Source organism: Tachypleus tridentatus, chromosome 13 (genome assembly GCF_004210375.1).
Source record: "Tachypleus tridentatus isolate NWPU-2018 chromosome 13, ASM421037v1, whole genome shotgun sequence".
Lineage (NCBI taxonomy): Eukaryota > Metazoa > Arthropoda > Merostomata > Xiphosura > Limulidae > Tachypleus > Tachypleus tridentatus.
The window spans coordinates 247,037,588-247,057,872 of NC_134837.1; the positions used below are offsets into that span (position 1 = coordinate 247,037,588).

At 31.4% G+C, this 20,285-nt stretch overlaps 1 protein-coding gene across 1 annotated transcript in view; it reads right to left on the minus strand.

Moving 5' to 3' along the window:
- LOC143236500 (uncharacterized) overlaps nucleotides 1–20,285 on the minus strand; it is a 92,189-nt gene that overhangs the window by 42,271 nt on the left and 29,633 nt on the right. The window contains exons 11-14 of the mRNA XM_076474799.1: nucleotides 14,664–14,891; nucleotides 10,433–10,547; nucleotides 5,037–5,355; nucleotides 1,771–1,964 (exon numbers count right to left, since the gene is read on the minus strand). Coding sequence (XP_076330914.1) covers nucleotides 1,771–1,964; nucleotides 5,037–5,355; nucleotides 10,433–10,547; nucleotides 14,664–14,891 — 856 coding nt within the window. The remainder of the gene's footprint in view (nucleotides 1–1,770; nucleotides 1,965–5,036; nucleotides 5,356–10,432; nucleotides 10,548–14,663; nucleotides 14,892–20,285) is intronic.

Below are 20,285 nucleotides of genomic sequence, written 5' to 3' on the forward strand. Positions count from 1 at the left end.
AAGCACCTTTGTAAAACATACACAATTACATACAATATAAAATTTGTATACGATCCAGAAAAGTACTACCTACTTTTGTAAGTCCATCTATCTATAGTAACATAATCCACAAACAGTTCCATAACCCTGGACAAACATTATATTTAGTAATACTCTCTGCCTTTATAAAGTGCATTTAAACTAAAACTATAAAGTAACATGTGTAAAATCAAATATTTTGTCAATAATATAGTTATATGGATAACATAACTACAAACTGATGAAATAGTAAGTTTTCATTAAACAATAATTTTACTTGTAACATAATTAAATCTAGAGATTGACGACAAAATCATACATTGAGGAACTTCATGATAACATTATAACAATGCGCCCTCTTGTCCCACTTGTTGGAACTATAGCTTCAAGGTCTCTATTCTCAGACACATCCAATACGCACGTGTGTCCAGAGTACAGGGATAACTACTCTGATGATAAAATGTTCTGGTTTCATGGAGCACTTCTCATCTTTCAGCTGACAGTATATGTATATATCAGGAATAAGCAACAAAATTTACGAAATGTAAAAAGTAACAATATTTCAAAAATTGAAAAAAGGCATGCATCAATTAATATCTTAGAAAAACAAACAGATAATTGGTGCATTTTTAAACACCAAATTGAAGATAATCATTAAAAAGGTTATATTGGTAAAAATAATTGAATCCATTAAATTTATTGTTCATTGAGAAATTTATATGCAAAAACGGCTCGTTTGGGTTGAGCCAAACATAAATATTTTACATAGAAGAGCGAACAACGTTTGTTTCGGTCAGTGTCAGGTTCACAAAGTATAGAACTTAGGAAGCTGACCACATGTTTGAATAAATTTGTGTATTGTGTGGAATGTCAGAGGGCGGTATTAGATGTTTGAAAATATAATTTTATTTATAAAATATATGTGATAACTGCAACGACTTTATATTGAGAAACAAGTAGAAAATTGGAAACCAGATTCAAAGAACATAAAAGTCACCTTTAACGTTTTCGAACACTTTAAGTCAAATAAACACAACATAATCATAGAAAACACTCAATGGTTAAATAAAGAATTTGACATGCAACAAACGAAAACGTGTGAAGCCTTACTTATACAACAACTTAAAATCAAAACAAACCAATATAAAGGAACGCCTTTATACCTATATTAATATAAATAAAGTTATATATTCAAATTATATAAATAATGTTGGTCTGGTGTTTGTCACACAGTTTTACAATAGTATCAAACATGTGGTTTTGTTCCGGGTTTTGAATAAATTTGTGAACCTGAATGACATATTTTGAAGGTCGAAACGTTGTTGGTTCTTCTATAAAATATTTTCTCAACCCAAACGAGCCGTTTTTGCATATAAATTTCTCAACAAGTGGGTTTCTCGACATCACTGATTATTGTTCATTGAATTCCATTCTCTTGATTGATAATCTGTCCATTAATATTTATTAAGATAAATAGAAATTTTCAGAATATATGAACATATACAGTATATATAGTACAAAAATTAATATGATTTTAAATATGTTATCTATTAATTTGATTTTATCTTATATCACTCTTTAACTTTCAATGTCCGACATAAACAATATTTTCGGTGTGGTTTTTGTAAAAACTACGAAGGCATGCTATTTATTTGTCCCACTATAAAGCAAATTTTTGAATTATTCAAAGTTTGTTCAGTTTACCAGTGGAAATTGTACTAACCTTATAAAATAAGTAAAGAAAATATTTACCTTTTTCAATTAACTTCCATCTGAGATCTTTCGCCTCGTCGCTACGTGCAATAGCGTTTAGAAGTGTGGTTCCACTAGGTTCAGCAACACGTTGAATGATTACTTCGATACCATCTTGCTTTTCTTTAAGATTGACGACGCATGTTTGGTTGTTATTCCTAATGTCTTTGGATATTATAAGTGTGAAACTGTAACTAAACGGAAAAGAATCACAAATTGAAGTTTTTTTTTCTAATTTTTGGTTTATATAAATGACGCCCACGACTGGCATTGCAGTATCTTAGCAGACTCCTACCCACATAAACCAGGTTTCAATGTTCGTTGTAGGTAGAGCACAGAAACCCCATTGTATAGCTTTATGCTTACTTACAAACAATCAATCAATTTATATGACATGCTATTAAGTCATCAGTTAATAAACTTAAATAGTTGATTCTTATTTGACGTAGTCACGTTCGTTTAACTTTACTGAGAAAGTCTCGTTATTACAAAATAATAAACTTTCGTAAAACGTACGCGTTTTGTGTTCGGTATTTACCGAAGATATAACTTTACTTATTGCTTTATATTTATTAGTTCTCGGTGCCCGCTCAATATATTTTTGTTAAATAACAGAGGTTATGGAATGTGGCAATAACTGTCTTAGACATACCTCGTGGTAAGTTTAACACTGATATGTTTCAAAAACGGCACTCATACTTCAGCTACTTGTATAATTATGGTATTCATTGTATTTACTATTTATTATTTTGTATATTCATAAACATTTTTTTTCTGGTTTGACTTCAGATTTAGACAAGAACGACAATACTTGAAACCTACAGCTAGTGACTACATGTTTCCTTCATCTGAATTATTATCTGGTGTCATTATTGTAACCTTTAGTATCAGTCTTGTACGAAATATTTAATATATCAAATTTGATTGTTTTATTATATAATTATTACACAAACTGTTTTGAATTGTTAGCTTAACCTCTGTATTCAAGACACACCTAAATCACCAAGCTAGCTTAGGTTTTGTGCTCTCCTGAAGTTGACTGATCCATGTAAAACATGTAGAAATTATTCAAATTTCATTATTTCATGTTAAGTTTTATTAGTATGGTATCGTACATAACGCATTCATGCATTAAATCGATTTTACCCAACTTAACTATAACGCTTATGTTATTTCAGAGTTAGCTTTGATTATAGTCAAATATATAATAACCAGAAAGCAAGAATATGAAAATTTAGATTATTGAGTGAATAAACCATGATGTGCGACGATTAATTAACAAGGAAATTAAACTGTTCGAGACAAATCACTTGAAATATTAGTATTGTTTTTATATCCTTGGCAGATAAGCTTCAAGCAAACTTTCTTTTACATTTAGAAATATACCTAAGAGTAATTACGAAGAAATACTGGATCTTCTTATATAAAGAGAGAACAACATATCACAACTGATTATGACACGATATGTAAACGTCAATTATATAGATAAAAAAATTCATTATACTGTTAAAATAAAACGTTTTAAAATAATGATTGAAACCATATATGCTGGTTACTCTTATGGCGCTTGACTCGAAATCTGAGGGTCGCGGGTTCAAATTATCGTCGCATCAAACATGCTCGCCCTTTCAACCATGAGGCGATATATAATGTTACGGCCAGTCGTACTATTCGTTGCTAAAACAGTAGCCCAAGAGTTGGTAGTAAGTGAATGGTGATGATAAACTGCCTTTTTTCTAATCTTACACTGCTAAATTAGGAATGGTTAGCGCAGATAGCCCTCGTGTAGCTTTGCGCGAAATAGAAAAAAAAAAAACTTTATGAAAGAGAACTGGATGAAAAGGCCTAAACGTATCTGACCCTTCAGGGTACATAAGATCACCCAAATCCCGAGAGAGAGAGAAAGGAGAACTGTTCGTTAATACAAAAATAGGTCTTATATATTATAATTTATAAATGATTTCTTTTCCGATTATGATTCTTCCAATGATGTTGAAAGTGACATGACGAAAGACAAGTACATAAAAATATTCAAGGAAATAATTATTTAATAACTGTTTTTATAAACAAGTTTAAAAATATTAAAAAATAATTTAATAACATTAAAACATTAAAAAGAATCTTCTTTAAGAATTATAAAAAAACTGAATTTATCGTTAATAGAAACAAAACCTAATTAATTTGAAAATTATTTCTTTTTTTATTGCTATCCTTTAACCTGTTGTTGAAGTTTTGAGCTAAAAGCATATAATAGTCTTTAAACGAAATGATATATAAGTGTTATAATATTCATTAACCAACATATGGCTGTTTTTTCGTACTTTTGTTTGTTCACAGTTGTTTCAAAAAATACAATCAATGAAACATTAAAATGCATGGCTATTTTTGTAAACTACAGAGCTACTAAATCTAAAATCGTTCCCAGTTCTTAACTATTAACCGCAGAAAAAACAGTAACTTCAGTACAAACCAGATGTCCACCAGTCATGCTAATAAATTGACTATTACTCTTCTGACTTCTTGGATCACTAATCTTTAGTTTGTTTTTGAATCTCACACAAAACGAGACGAAGGATATCTGCGCTTGCCATCCCTAATTTAGCAGTGTAAGATTAAAGTGAAGACAACAAGTCACCATCACCTGCTGTCAGCTCTTGGTCTATTTTTACCAATGAATAGTGAGATTGACCATCACATTATAATGCTCCCACGACTGTTTGGTGTGACGAGGATACGTACCAGTGACTTGCAAATTGCTGTTAGAGAGATCAAACTATCTGGTTATGCCAAGCTCTAACCTTTAGTAAAAGGGCTAATATGAATATATAAAAATTGTTTACGTGGAGTTAAATGAGTCTTGTTCAATTGCTACTCTAGTACATAAATCCAGAGTGGGTAGCTATAGTACTATTGCTTTACGAAATAGAATTATTTTCAGAAATATATCTTTACATTGTTCTTGTTCTGGAAAATCTTTTAAATCTCTTACTTGGTGCGAATTTAATTGAATTTTCGATCACGCGCATGCCTCCGGCGTGATCAGTTTTCGGGGTGATTTTTTAAAATATCCTCTGTTAAACTGCTTAAACATCAACATGTAATTAGAATCAAGAAACAATTTTATTTTAAGCATTGTATAATAGTGGTATCATGAATTCCTTTAACTAATATAAACTAATGCTGAATAATTTTGATAAACAAGCTTTGGTAAACAGTGATAAGAAAAAAATAAAAATATAAAGAATTTCAATGTCAAGAACACTTACATTCCAGGGTTTAACAATCCTCCCTGAATGCATATTGACGGCATTGTAGTTTTTTGCAACCATTGTTCTAGTCGAATGTGACCTATACCATTCTTGTCACGAACATAACAACCATTACTATAATGTTTTGTACAGATCCATAAGAACTTCATTTTTCCTTGTTGTCGTCCTAAATCAGTAGATAATGAGCCATCTAAACAGAAGGTTTGGTTGAAGTAAACTTCATATAAGGATGGAATATGTGCCAAAAGTGGTGCTGTTGTTGTTTTTACAGTAATAGATGCATTAGTCGAAATAAGGCCTGGATAGTTTGTTAAAACTGTAAATAGAAAGAAAGTTCGTTTGATTACTAAAATAGCATGTTAATATGTTTTAAGCAAGTTTATGTTGATATTGTTATTTTGCTAATTATTTAACTTTTCAATATAAAGTATTTTTAAAGGTTCTCTAACTGCTAAAATGAGAAATATTCGGAAGGGAATTACTTGAAGAAAAGTTCTGGAAAAGTACAATACGAAACTTGATGTTGAAAATGTGCTTCTTATCGTATATATTAGAAATATTAAAATGAGAAAATGCGAGCTTTTAAGCTGTATTTTAAACATTTTTAAGTGGAAGAATTTGAGTATTATTTCTTTATTCAAAAGCAGTTTCATCTCAGGTAGTCTTAAACACGTTTTACAACCGAAACTTTCATTGTAGTAACAAAAATTTATGAACTAAAAAAATAAAATATTCAGTTGTAGCTAACGTTAGATAAAAAAAAGGTTGTAAATAAGAAATATTATATACGTTTACTTGATCTTAAAACTGCAAAGTTTTGTGAAATATCTTGGTGATGGATGATTGTTAATAACGGATCACTGCAACGAATCATCCTTGTATCACAATTGCAATAGCTGTAAGAAAGCCAACTGATGATAGTATAATACAGCAAACGTCCTTGAAAAGTTTCAATTCACAGATAGCAGTCTTTTACGTCACTTTATGTTCATTATAAAGGCATATTTTGAAATAGTTATCTTATCACATTATGTTCGACCTTGGTGAATGTTCGAAGACAAGAATACTCAAAACATTCTAAGCATGTAAAAATTGATAAATTACTCAAGTTCATTCCTCGTAACTATGGGATCCGTAGTTTGTTTCTTCAAAATTCTAATAATAATAATATGTTCAGTACTTCGTAGTTAATGAAAAATTTTGAATTCCACATGGAAAATTAAGATATTTGGTTTATTATAGAAATAAGATTATATTGCACTTTTGAAAATAATAAACTTAGCTCCGATTAATCCAGACAAAGTAGACAACTGTAAAACAAGTAGACTTTGTATCTCAGAACAGCTCGTTTTGGTATTAACACGTTTATTAATAAGGAGAGAACAATGTTTCAATCTTCCTAGGTCAAAACATTGTTCTCTCCTTATCAATAAAGGTGTTAATACCCATACAAGCCGTTCTAAGATACATTTTTACTTAAATTGGGTTTCTCGTCATCAAGAATTAGATACTTTGTTTCTGATTCTTCTTGCATTAAAACATCTGGAAACAGTCTTATAATCTAAAAATGAAATAAAAAGCATATTAGTAAATTTCCAGTCAGCAATACCCTGTTTTGTTTGTAATCATCAAGATAAATCTTAAGTGATCCCACTCGCCAATCGGAGTTGAATTATAACGACAAGACAGAGACCTAGCTAAAATTCTAAGAAATCGAGCTTTAACACTAACAATATTGTGTCAAAAAATGAGAAAGAACAAGCTCGTATCTAGGCCAAGAAAGGAAAAGCTCGTACTGAAACTCAAAGAGAAAATAAACGTCTCGAGGACAAAAAAAGCTCGCACTGAAGCCAAGAAATAATCTAAACTTGAGCAACTGGAAATTAGATTAAATCCCGATCACCATAGGCAAAATAAAAACTTAGAATCGTCACATGCTAAAATGCAACCATTCAATGAAAATTAAGTTCATAAATATTTCTACCATTTTGAGGGGGTTGCCCAGACCATGTAATGGCCTATCGAGAAACTTTCATGATGATTACAAAGTGCTTTAATATAAATAAATGTATAAAAAAGCATATGCCGTTCTATACATATAATACTGTATAAATTACGGTAAGATTAAAGTAACTATTCTCAAAGCATGCATATTAGTACAATAGGTTTCGAGGTCTTATCAAGCAGATGATCGGACTTACATGGAATTCGCCAGTGAAAATGTTAATTGTATTGTGAATTATCCAACTGTTATCAACAAGAAATATTTAATCAGATTTTTGAAAATGACTTGTAGTTTTGTAAAAATTTTGCTGACATCACTGTACTATTAACAAACCTATTAAGGAAAAGTTAAAGGCTCGAAAGGTCTGACACATTGTAATCTGTTTTTGAAAATGTTCTATTTTAATTGTACGTTCGCCCTGTATTTTTGCGTGTTATTGTGATGCTGGGGTTATTCTATTTCAATGAGATGAAAAAAATATACTAAAAACCTTGTTTGTTACATTTCTAAGATGTTTAATTGAAGCCAAAATAATTATTCTACTGTTGAGAAACAAAGATTGGTTTTAATGTTAGCTTTAGAAGATTCCAGTGTGTATGTTTTTGCATCACAACAACCTACTGTCATTAACATTGATCGTAACCCTTTGACGCATATAAACCAAACAATGAACAAAAACAGAATAATTTTCAGTTGGAGTTTATCATTACAAGATAATCCATGTGAAAAAAGATTGATAACATCTCTGCTGGTGTATTCGCATGCTGTGTTGTATTTTTTATAATCATAAGATTATCTGCATTGATTATGTCATAAACTGTCAAGATTCTTTGACAATGTATTATATTTCATGTGTTGTTTTCAGTGTATCTTAATCAAAAATTGGCCTTAGAGAATTTTTAATTTTTTAAGGAAACAAGTGTGACAGATTTACTGTTTTTAATCATTTTAATATCAATGTTTGTTTAAATTCAATTTTATATTTAGGAATGTACATAACTTTTACCATTAACTTTATATTTTTAATTTCTAGTATATTCACTGAAATTGTCGAAGATTTTAGAATGTAAGAAGATTCAACAATATATATATGTACATAAATACCTGTGTATCGTCTACGTTGTTGTGCAGGCCGAAATTTCTAGAAAATCTCTCATACCTATAAATGTAACCAACGCGAAATACCAAAAAACAATATATGTTATTGGTTTACTACAGTTGGTATGCTATAAACTTTCCAAGCTATAACTGTGATTATAGCTTATTAATTGAGAACTTCCAATATTTAAGCAGAAAAGTTAATAAATTTCGAAAACTGAAACCATATAACTTCAGGTCATTGACATTGAACTTTAGTATTTTTACCAGAACATTATGAAACTTCAGTTGAGAAAAAACTTTAGCTAGCTCCATGTTAAGTAACTTCATCTACATTTATGCAAAATTAATTTGCTCATCGTGAATCCTTGAAAAGTTCGAGATCAGATAGAAGACTCAATCTTGTTTTAACTTTGTAAAGCTTTTGTACATAGGTCATTATTTGTAATAACCATTATTGTAAATTATTATTTTTTATATTAAAGTACAGTTGTATAAAAAAGATAACCATGTATCTTCTTGTTAGCAAGTGTCACAAATTACATACATATCGACATCTATTTAAATTCTAAATCTAAATAAAACTTTAAATCAGATGTTAAGCTGTTAAAACCCTAATACATAGCAAATATAACTTTTAAATTATTCATAAGGTCCTTTTTTTGTTAGTTCGACAGAGAACAGATGATGTAGTTTGATTTTTTTCTTTGTGAGTGTTACATAACTCAAGAATGTTTAATTTTTTTTTCATCGAAATTAACAAAAATATTGAATTTTCTTCTGTAGACGAAATGTTAAAAGTTTGGTAGAAGCATGACTGTGATGTAAACCATAATAAAGGACAACTACTTTAATTTTAGTGGAATTTTAAAAGGAGAATCAATATCGAAAATAGCTAAATAAAATGAGAATTTGGCAGCTTCTTTTGATATTTGAGAGTGAGTAACTCATTCGTGTGTGTTTTAGGATTTTGCACTCTTTGGGATCATATCTAGATGATGGCGGTTTTTTCCTGATTTAATTAGCTAACCAAAAAAAGGTCTTGTGTATTTATATTAAAATGGCCGTGACTCATTGCAAACGTATCATTACTAGTAAACTTCTTTTTTACAGCATGACCTAATTTAATTAAATTTTGCTTTATATTGTTTTTATTTATTTTCAGACACAGCTGGCCCGGCATGACCAGATGGGTGGGTTAAGGCGTTCGACTCGTAATCTGAGGGTCGTGGGCTCGAATCTCGGTCGTACTAAATATGCTCGCCCTTTCTGCCGTAGGGGCGTTATAATGTAACAGTGAATCTCATTATTCGTTGGTAAAAGAGTAGCCCAAGAGTTGGCGGTGGGTGGTAATGACTAGGTGCCTTCCCTCTAGTCTTATACTGCTTTTATCCCTTACCGTATGTTTGTTCTTGAAACAAATTTATTTATTTTAATGGAGACACTAAATTAAATTTTACCACAAAAGCTAAATAATGTTTAACTATAAATAAGGTTACTATGAATTTTCTCACTTTGCCTTATCACGAGAATATAGTTAAAGGTTTTATTTATCTTATTGTACAAATATTGATATCAAAGTTTACATTAAGAACTGTATTGACTTTCAAAAAGTAACAGTTGTTTTGCTACGTTACTATGGAATAATAATGAAAACAATTCATCATAAATAAACACTACTGCAAACGATATTCACTTTTATCAGCATTCTTTTGTGTACGTTCAGTTCAGTGATAGTTTGCTTCCACAGCAAATTTTTAAAGATACATCTAACACATAATTAAGAAAAGTTGATATCGATATAATGGAATCAAGTTTGTTTCCCGTGGGTTTTGAGAAAAAAAATTGTAAAAGATCAGCATAAACAAAAAAATAGGAAGGCCGCAAGATGTGACAGGCAGTGAGTAAACTAAGATCGAAACAGAAAAAATAAAGATATCCTACCAATAAAAGACAAAACTTAGTTCTAAGCCCATGTGTTATAGATTATAGTAACATACAAAAAATTGTTTCGTTTAATCAAACTGGTATGAGCTAATTAGTGGAAAAATAATGGTACAACCGAATCTGAAATTGAAAGGAAACAAAAGGGCAAGTATAGCATTAACACAACAGAGAAGTGTGAAAATTAACACAGGAAATGCTACTAGAAGTTGACAACATAAACAGTCTTTATAGCCAACTTTTGTATATTTACTTTAGAAAATCACCTTGTATTAAAACAATTTTTCCTAAGAAACAATTAAATGTTATTATTTTTCTACTAATGTCTTCAAAACAATAAATGTACCTGAGACTGTAATCTTATAAAATGCATTTCCTTTCATTTGGTACTTTGGAATCGTCAGTTGCGAACCACCAAATATCGGCAGTTGGAAATCAGAGGAATTCACACTCCATAGGATCTAGAATTCGAATACAAAATACCTTTAATTCACTACTACATCATATTATTCTATTAATTTTTTAGTAATCATACATATAAATTTACTGACCTTTGAGCATAAACAAAAGTGTTAAATAAATTTCATATGATCCCAATAGCACTATTTCAGTATAAACTATATTCTAAAAGAATGTGGTTATTCATAGTACTCATATAGTGATTACTATCACATGAACAGAGGTATACAAGTAAAGTAATCTAAACAATTTTTGTAACTATTTTAGAAAGTATCGCCACTTCACTTTTGAAAAGAAATGTCAATAAATATTTGTCATTTCTTTCAGTAACAAAATTAAAGCTAAAAATATTCAATAAGATAATGGTATACGTGTGTGTATTCACAACTGAATGATAATTTTGTTTTGCTAGAGAAGAACTGGAAAACGTTGATGCTATTAAATGACATTATATACATGATGAATCAATATTTCGATGTTAAATTTCAGGATTAGCCTTGACCACGTCAAGACTGGCATTGGTACAAATCAACCCATCGATTTCTCCCTACTCCACCTGCGATATTTTGTAGATTCTTAATAACATAGAAATACAAGATGCCTGAAGGTCATATTCACAATTTTGGACTGATACTGTTCTAGTTCTTTTTATAAGTTCTAGGTTGCCACATAATCCTGTAATTTTTGTCAACCAAGTTCATGAAAGAAGATACAATGTATTCTAAATACGGCTGGTATGGATATTAAAATGCAATTTGAAATAAAGTTTTAATACCCACACTAACTGTCTTTACAACACAGGTTTAGTTCAAATGGGTTTCTCGTCATCATGAAGAAGAATCAATATTATTTGGCTCGAATGCAACAATGAGGGTTCCTGGTCTTTGTTTCATTCAATTCTTTTGTATCACCTATTCATGAATATTTGCGGTATTGATATCCTTGATCATGCACTGCGCCTTTTTGTGAACCTCCTTTACGACGCAAAGCTACAATCCTTGCTCATACATCCAACACCTCACAAATATTTTGTTGACTGTCGGTTATTCGCTGTTCTTTATTATTGATCACATAGTACAATGATATCTTACAATTCGTACGTATGATATGTATCTGAATTGGTTTAAGAAGCTTAATTTGAAACATTAGCATTATTTTTAAAATGAAATTAATGTAATTTATTTATTGTAATTTTTTTGTTCAAACGACGTGAATGTGATTTTTGTTGTGAATTTTTTCTGCAATGTTTCACACGGTCTCTTCTCATACTTGTATTGTCACTAGAAGACTATATTTAACCCCATTATCTCAAGTAAAGTATAAGCAATACAATTAATCTTCTATGCATGCGTTATCGTTTAGGACCTTAAAGTTAATGAAACAGTTTAGTGAAAGTTCTGATTTCTCTCGTGTACATACGAAGTTGTTGTAATTATCTTAGTTACCTTTGTTTTTTGTTCTTATTAATTTCTGTTTGATTCATAGACATAATGTTGAATTGATTGATGCAACCAATCAGCTCCTCCTTTGCAGTTCATCTTCTGTCTGTTTTATACAAACATTATATTGAGGTTATTGTCATGGATAGAAGAAACGTAGCGTCAGTTGAGAGAAGATACAAATTGGTAGAAGACTATACGCTTCTTGAAATTAATATTAAAATTTGAGATGAATTGAAATTGATATTTGGTTCATTTTCTTCTATTATGTATGAAATGTAAGTGGAATAATTTGGATTAACGCTCTAATCTAGACGTAGCTTTTAAATTATTCTGTTTTTTGTCATTAAGTAAGAAACTAATCCTGAATGTAAAATCCTTTTAACTATCTCCGCGTTTTACTTTATCGACGTTGTTTTGATAATAAGTGATACACTTTTCATACGTTTTTCTTTCAAAGGTCAAGCATTACCAAGTGGTTAGGTCGTTTGACTATCAATTTTATAATAGAAAGTTCGAGTCCCCGTTACACCAAAGATTCTCAATCTTTCAGCAGAACGGGTGCTATATGTGACGTTCAATCCCACAATTCGTTGGTAAATCGTCGCCCAAGAGTTGGCAGTGGGTGGTGATGACTAGATGCCTTCCCCCTAATTATAAACTGTTAAATTATGGATGGCTAGCGCAGATTGCCCGAGTCTAACTTTGCACGAAATTGAAAACAAACAAACTCCTCTCCACAATATACCTTCTTTATTTTTGATTATCATAGGGAAATAACAATGCTATTGCTCATTTTGACGATGAATTCAAAATTATTTTAAACTTAAAACTATTTATTTATTTTGTGGATTAGCGTTTGCCAAATATAACACCAGATCTGTTTATTTTTTTTTTTATATAACACTTTTCTCTCACTACACTATGTTCTTTTACATGTCTTGATTTTCAATAATAGTTGTTTTCATGTGTATTTTCCTTCAAATAATTGGTCATCACGAATAGTATATTGTATAATTTTTGTTTTTATCTTTTGAAGAGCCATCACTCTTCATTGTACAATTTGGTGTATTATGATTTATTTCACCTTTTGCATCTCTACTGACGTTTGTCTTTCATTTCCTTCACTGCCTAACCATCATCATCATAATTTAAAATCAGCGTGATTGCCCTTTAGTTAGGTGATTAATTTTATTTAATTATGTTTTTTTTTACAAATGTAAGGATACACTGGACCTATAGTTTTAAATTATTCGTATTACGATTCCTGCATAGAAGTGGATGCCTTATATTAAAATGACTTTGAAAGTAAAATCAACAAGTCACATGACAACATTACACGATATAAATTTGAGATGAAATGCCATTTATCAGAATTACATTTCGACATTTCTGGCTTTCCCAAAATTAATGCTTTTCGCAAATGCTTTCCGACGCAAAATACTCTTACACACAGATCATCAAGACGTGCTTACATCATAGATTAAGAATTTTATAATTGAGACTATCATTTATTTTTCATGGTATTCTAAAACAAAAAAGTGTAGATCTTAGGCCTTTCTAAACAGGCCTGAGACAGCTGAATTTGTAACAGATAGGAACCTAGCGAGAAGCTTAGGACAATCCCTTTTCTAAAATTAAACTGCACAGTAAAGTAGACTTATACAACATGATGGAACATGACGACACGGAATTAACAGCATGGTAACGTACTAAAACTGCTTGAATAGAACGCACTTAACCTCTGTGTATATTAGAAATTCCAAGTGTTAGTGTTATTATTATGCCTCTCGATTCCATGAAGGAACATAGAGCCGCAATCGCTTGCGGATTCATTAACAGGCTGGTTTTTTAAGTGAGTAGATTGTTAGCCTACCGCACAACCCCCAACCAGGAGGAGAAACCTTAGCCGTCCCTAATTTTGCAGTGTAAGACTAGAGGGAGGCAGCTAGTCATCACCACCCACCGCCAACTCTTGGGCTACTCTTTTACCAACGAATAGTGGGATTGAGTGTAACATTATAACGCCCACACGGCTGAAAGGGCAAGCATGTTTAGCGCGACTGGGATGCGAACCCGCGACCCTCGGATTACGAGTTGCACGCCAAACGCGCTCGGCCATGCCGGACACTGTGTAAGTGTAGAAGTATAAAATTAAAGCATATTGATTAAAAATCAAGAAAGTTATGATCCGCTTAAGTGTATAAAATGAAATAAAATCAAGTGCCATTATTTTTAATGTTGATTTTTTAATTGTTTGTGACGGTAAAAATTGAAATTGTATTTGACAGTAAAATTGGATTGGTTAAGGCATATTGTATACAGAAATTCTTCATTTAGACCAGGTCAGTTTTGTTTTTTATTTCGCAAAAAGCTACACGAAGGCTATTTGCACTCGCCGTCCCGATTTTAGCAGTGTAAGACTAAAGGGAAGGCAGCTCGTCATCACCTCACACCGCCAACTCTTGAGCTATTTTTTTTACCAACGAATGATGGGATTAGCCGCAACGTTATAATGCCCCCAGGTATGAATGCAGTTTTTAAAACTAATTTATTTTACTGTATATTAAGTACACCATAAATTTACTGTATAAGATACACTAACAAAAGCATAAATTAAAATACCCAAAATGTATTGTTTTATTTTACTGTGAAAACTTATATAAAACTTCAACTTACACTAAATTGGACTTGTTGAAACAAAGAATAATTGCATGTTTCCAGGTGCACGAAGTAAGTGTTACCTCTTGTAGGATCAGCAACTCGAGGTCCAGATATGGAAAGGTAGATTTTTTGTTTTCCTGAATCTGGGTCAATTCGTTGCATTTCATGATAGTGAGTTCGCGAATTTATTCCTAAAACGTTCACTCCATAAACACTTAAAACATAAGGGCTGTATATCACCATCTGAGAAAACAAAATATATTAAAATTATTTTCATACTGATTATTATTCCATTAGATCTGCAAGATATAATGTGTTAAGGTTAACTTAAAGACAGATAAATTTTACAAAAACAATGGAGAAAAATACGATATTCAGGAGAGAAAAGAGCGTTTGAGGATTGCAAACAACTTAACATAAGATTGTTTATTTGTAATCAATGTATAAAATAAACTGTTACAAAACAGTAATTGCACTAAAATATGTTTACAGTATGAAATAAAACCATTTAGAAGCACTTTATGTTCTGAATTTCAGTAGCTTGATTTTCTTTAATACAAAAATAATATGTGTTTCAACTCTTGAGATCCTAAATTAATGGCATACTTAAAGGCATAAAGATGTATTCTCTTTTTCAACTAAACCAAAACTTGATAACTCAACAACTAAAGATAATTTGGACGCATTTATTTTGGTTTATTTATGTATTAGAGGTAACAAAACATAGAGTTCAAAAAACTAGGGATAGTTATAGCAAATGACGATTATGCAGGTAAAATATAAGTTGGTAAAAAATAAAGTTCTTATTCTGTTTAGAAATATCAATTCAACTATAGATTTAGAATAATTCAAAAATTCATAGGTACAAAAATTCATAGTTAGAATGAGAAAGATGTCGGGAAAAGAAATATATATGGTTCTACTACATCACTAACATATCTCTAGAATAAATTCAGATGATATGGAAAGTCAATTATAGTATAAACAAGCAAAAGTACCCATTCCTAGAGATAAGAAAGTTCAAGTTAACCTACCAATCTAAAATTATTTCATGGACTTTAAAATGTTAATTGTATTGCACTTCTGGTTTCAATCACAACAAAAGTTCCGAGATATTTATATCGACCACCAAGAAAAGTAAGTGTTGAACACTTCAATCATACATATAAAACAACAAAACAATATCATCATTTTAAATAAAATACATGTTTTCATATACTAAAAAGTAGTAAAGGAAAGACTAAAAGTATTATATATAAAGCTTACAATTTACACAAAATTTGTAGAGGACTTCTCTTTTCACCACATTAACCATGCGAGCAGGAATACTTGAGCCAATGTGCCTTTTCAGTATTGAAATCTCCCCTAATATAGGCAGATTTCAGATTAGTTTTGATAGTTTGGTGGAAGTACCTTGCATTTTCCCCTGGATCTTTTCATTACTGTCTCCTTATACAAGTGTTCAGTAGCCCTAGTGGACTATCAAGCAATTCAAAATGCTTGAAGAATACTCAGCATCAAAGAGAGGAATGACACTAGCTAGTTAAGAAACAGAATAACCAGAAGCATCTAGAATTTTATCTTTCGTATGGAAGAACAAATTTCGGTGAAAGGTCGGGTCTTTTCCATCAGATGAAAATTGAAATTAGTGTTAATCTGAGGTACAGTGACTTGTGACTCATGGTTATAACTCATTCTACTATTGCAGTTACTCACCTATTAGGTGAACGTTTATTCAAGCCTTACATCATGTTTGAGCATATACTCCAAGAACGTGGAAGCTTCCTGAGCATCAGGTTTCTACAGATTTCTGCCAGAAAAACTGCCTCTAACTCTGTTTCACAATAGTTCCTTAAGTAGAACCCACTTGTATTAGGAAGAAAAATAAACCAAGAATGCAACCAGTTTCTATATATTGAAACTCGCATGAGTCGGGATACACCACCAACTTCTTTGTCAGCTAGATTTCACTAAGGATTTTGCTGTCTTATCGTAGGTACTTTATTCTGTTTAGAAGTTTAGTACTGATATTGTACTGCAAATATAAAACTTTTTCACAACAAGAAAACTACTCCCTGCTTTCCTCTTGTGCAGTCTCATTTTCTTGTTCTACTATAGCATCACTTAATATAACATCATTAAAAAATTTCAATAAAACTGTTTTTTCTTATTTAAATTATTTCAGCCTTCACGGCTGTAAATATTCCTATCACAACCAAACACACAGTTTACATCAACGGGAAATGTTTTTATGGTATCTTATCTTACAGAAGTCTATAAAGTTTTATCTACCCAAAATTATTTCCACTCGATCCAATTGAAATATGTCTTTATAAATAAGATAAAGTACAACTTCTTTCCTTCTTCCTCTCTTTCGTAGTGTATTCATGTTTTATTATCTCTTCTATGATAATTCCCTTATACTTGGATTTTTCAATACAAAACTGAAATATTTCTTTCTTTCTGGAAATAGCGGATACATACATGTATCTTTCAATAATACTTTCCAGCTTTTACATCATATTCATTAATTCCTACCATTAAGATAAAATATTTTTCCTCTATTTTTTATACAACTCCCACAAAACTCATAGATTTGTTATACTTCCTAAGTAATTACAAACTATTTCGTGAGTACAGGTGGTATTTTATACGGAGATATTCTTTACAAATGTCATATGATGTTTTATATGAAAAACTTCACTGAGTACCAGAAAAGTAAGGATAACACTACTCTTTAATTCAATGAGTTTGTAAACATATCGTCATACTGACTTATAATAAGGTGGGAAATTACTCAATGTAATATATACACTGCACATTATCTATCACCTGATAGCTTAGAAAGCAAATAAGTATTCTTCCTTTTCTTTCTTGTTTCTACAAGTCTTTCTAACTGTTGGTGTTTGAGCATCTTGTAAATATGCCTTTTTGTGAAACTCTACTAACACTGTTTGAGTCAATGGTATTTCAACATAATGATTGTACTAACTTGAGAATAAAATCAAAAGGTAAACGAAACATTTGAGGCTCATATCACACTCACATATAAATAAACTTGATCACTCAGAAATCAAAGAAAAATTCTTCTTTTCAATGACTTGTTCCTCGACATAATGACTCTTGGAGCATATGGCCATGGGTACTCACTGTCTGCCCTGCTGCAAAAATGGCCCTAACTAGTATAGGTTACACATCAGTTGCATGTTCAGTTCTTGACGGCTGTCATTTTGTGGCTTCATATTACGCACTCATATTAGCAACTACTTTGTAGACCTGCTCAAGTAGTCACAAACTCGACATATACAAATCCGTGATGATGATCTTCCGTTGGCTTAACTTCATTTGTACCAAAACACTGAAAACTTCCTCTCTTGACTGTTTTTAGTATTTCTGTTGTACGAACAAGCCATTATTCCTGTCAATTCATTACTTTAAACTATTATCAACACAACTGTCCAAGCATGGCCTGTTACATGCGTTAATAAAGACAGAAATTTAACAATACATGTATATCTTGTGGTCATGGCAACAAAAGTTCCTTGTATACTCAGATAAACTGATTTTCACAGAAGTAGAGATTAGGACTATTGACAACAGCAAGATCAAAGAGCAATTTTTTATCACAATGAGTTTGAAACCCATTAACTGACTTAAAATAAATAACCAGTAAAGAAAATAGACACGCTTAACGTTAAGTTATATAATATTTATTTATTACACAACAGTATGAAGACTTGTATGGACACTGAACTTTTTTTCTGGATTCATATATAGGCCTTTGATTTTGCTTCTCTATAAATAAATTACTCTAGAATTAAGCATATTCAAAACCAAAGAGATTTGATCACGAGAATTTGAGATCCCTAAATCTTGCCTATTTTTTTCTTTTATAACTATGTTATAGCGTGACTGATCATTTTTGTACCATTTGCTACTTGAGGCACAAATACAGACCACTTAACTAATCAAAAACGTTCCTTCACTTTGAAAATAAAACAAGTGGTATATGAGGTGTAAAACATAGGAAAATGACACAATATCGTACTAGAACGGGAAATATCAATGGTCTTCAGGACCAATTGCTTTGTATAAAATCTGCATAGAGATAAATTCACAAACACAAGACAATTCTCAGTAGTTGCAACATTTGATATTCTTTTAAGTAAGATTATAGTTAATTAACCTATGGCACCTATTTTTTTCTTTTTTATTTGCTATATTTTTGTGGCCATCAATACCAAGATTGGGGCGCGCGTACACTCTGTAAGATGTTATTACTCCTCAGGATCTCTACTAGCTTATCTCCAAACTGAAATTATTTAAGCATAATTTGCTTAAATTAATCAATGAGCCCATAGGTATAATGAAATACATCAACTGAAAAAAATTTCCTTCCGAATCTAAAACAGTAATTATATCTCAAATTGCTCAATATATGACTACGCTGTGAGATAAAAGCTTGGTTCTTGAAAAACTCAAAGTCATTCTATGGGCCCGGCATGGCCAGTGTTGGTAAAGGCACTCGACTCATAATCTGAGGGTTGCGAGTTCTAATCCCCATTACCCCAAATATGCTAGCCATTTCAGCCGTGGGTGCGTTATAATGTGACGGTCAATCCCACTATTCGTTGGTAAAAGACTAGCCCAAGAGTTGGCAGTGGGTGGGTACAACTAACTACTTTCCCTATAGTCTTATACTGCTAAATTAGGGACTGCTATCACATATAGCCCTCGAGCTGCTTTAGGTAAACTTTGTTTGATTAAAATTAAGCACAAAGCTACACAATGTACCATGTGTTCTCTGTCTACCACGGGTATCAAAACTTGGTTTCTAATTTCTAAGTCCGAAGACATACCATTGTGTCATTAGAAGAATTTAAGTAAAGAAGAAAAGTACTTGAAATGTCGAGAAAAAGCTTTTGCAAGCTACCTTTAGTAAACTAACTGTAAAATTATGTAATATTTAAAAAAGAACAATTCAGTAGTTCCAATATTTCGGAAACTTATTCTGTTTTGTAGAACATAATATTATAAAAACAAAATTTTAGAACTAATTATAAAACTAAAAACTTTTGAGACGTGGATGAAGTTTCTGAGATTAGTGAGATATGCTATAAATATGGTGAATTTATTGAATAAGCAGAAGAGAAAAATGTTATGGAAATGTAAAAAAGAAAATTAAATTTCAATTAACTATCAGCTGTTCCTAAGTTTGAAATCTACTCAATGGACAGGGCAATTAATCAGCAGCACTAACTATCAGAATGGCTTTCTCTAGCTCTCTGGACAGAACATCACGATCGACTTAAAATACATTATTATTCGAACGTATTATGTTTTAAATTTTGGCTTGTTCAACCTATAGCAAGGTACACTGATCGCTAAGTAATGTTAAGCCTATGTCACACCACACATGCTCGCCTTTTCAGCCGTGGGAGCGTTATAATTATCTGCCAATCCCACTATTCACTGATAAAAAGAGTAGCTCAAAAGTCGGTGGTGGGTGATGATGACGAACTGCCTTCCCTCTAGACTTACACTGCTAAATTAGGGACGGCTAGCGCAGGTAGTCCTCGTGTAGCTTTGCGCCAATTTCAAAACGTATAAACAAAAGACCATGTCTTATGAATGTGG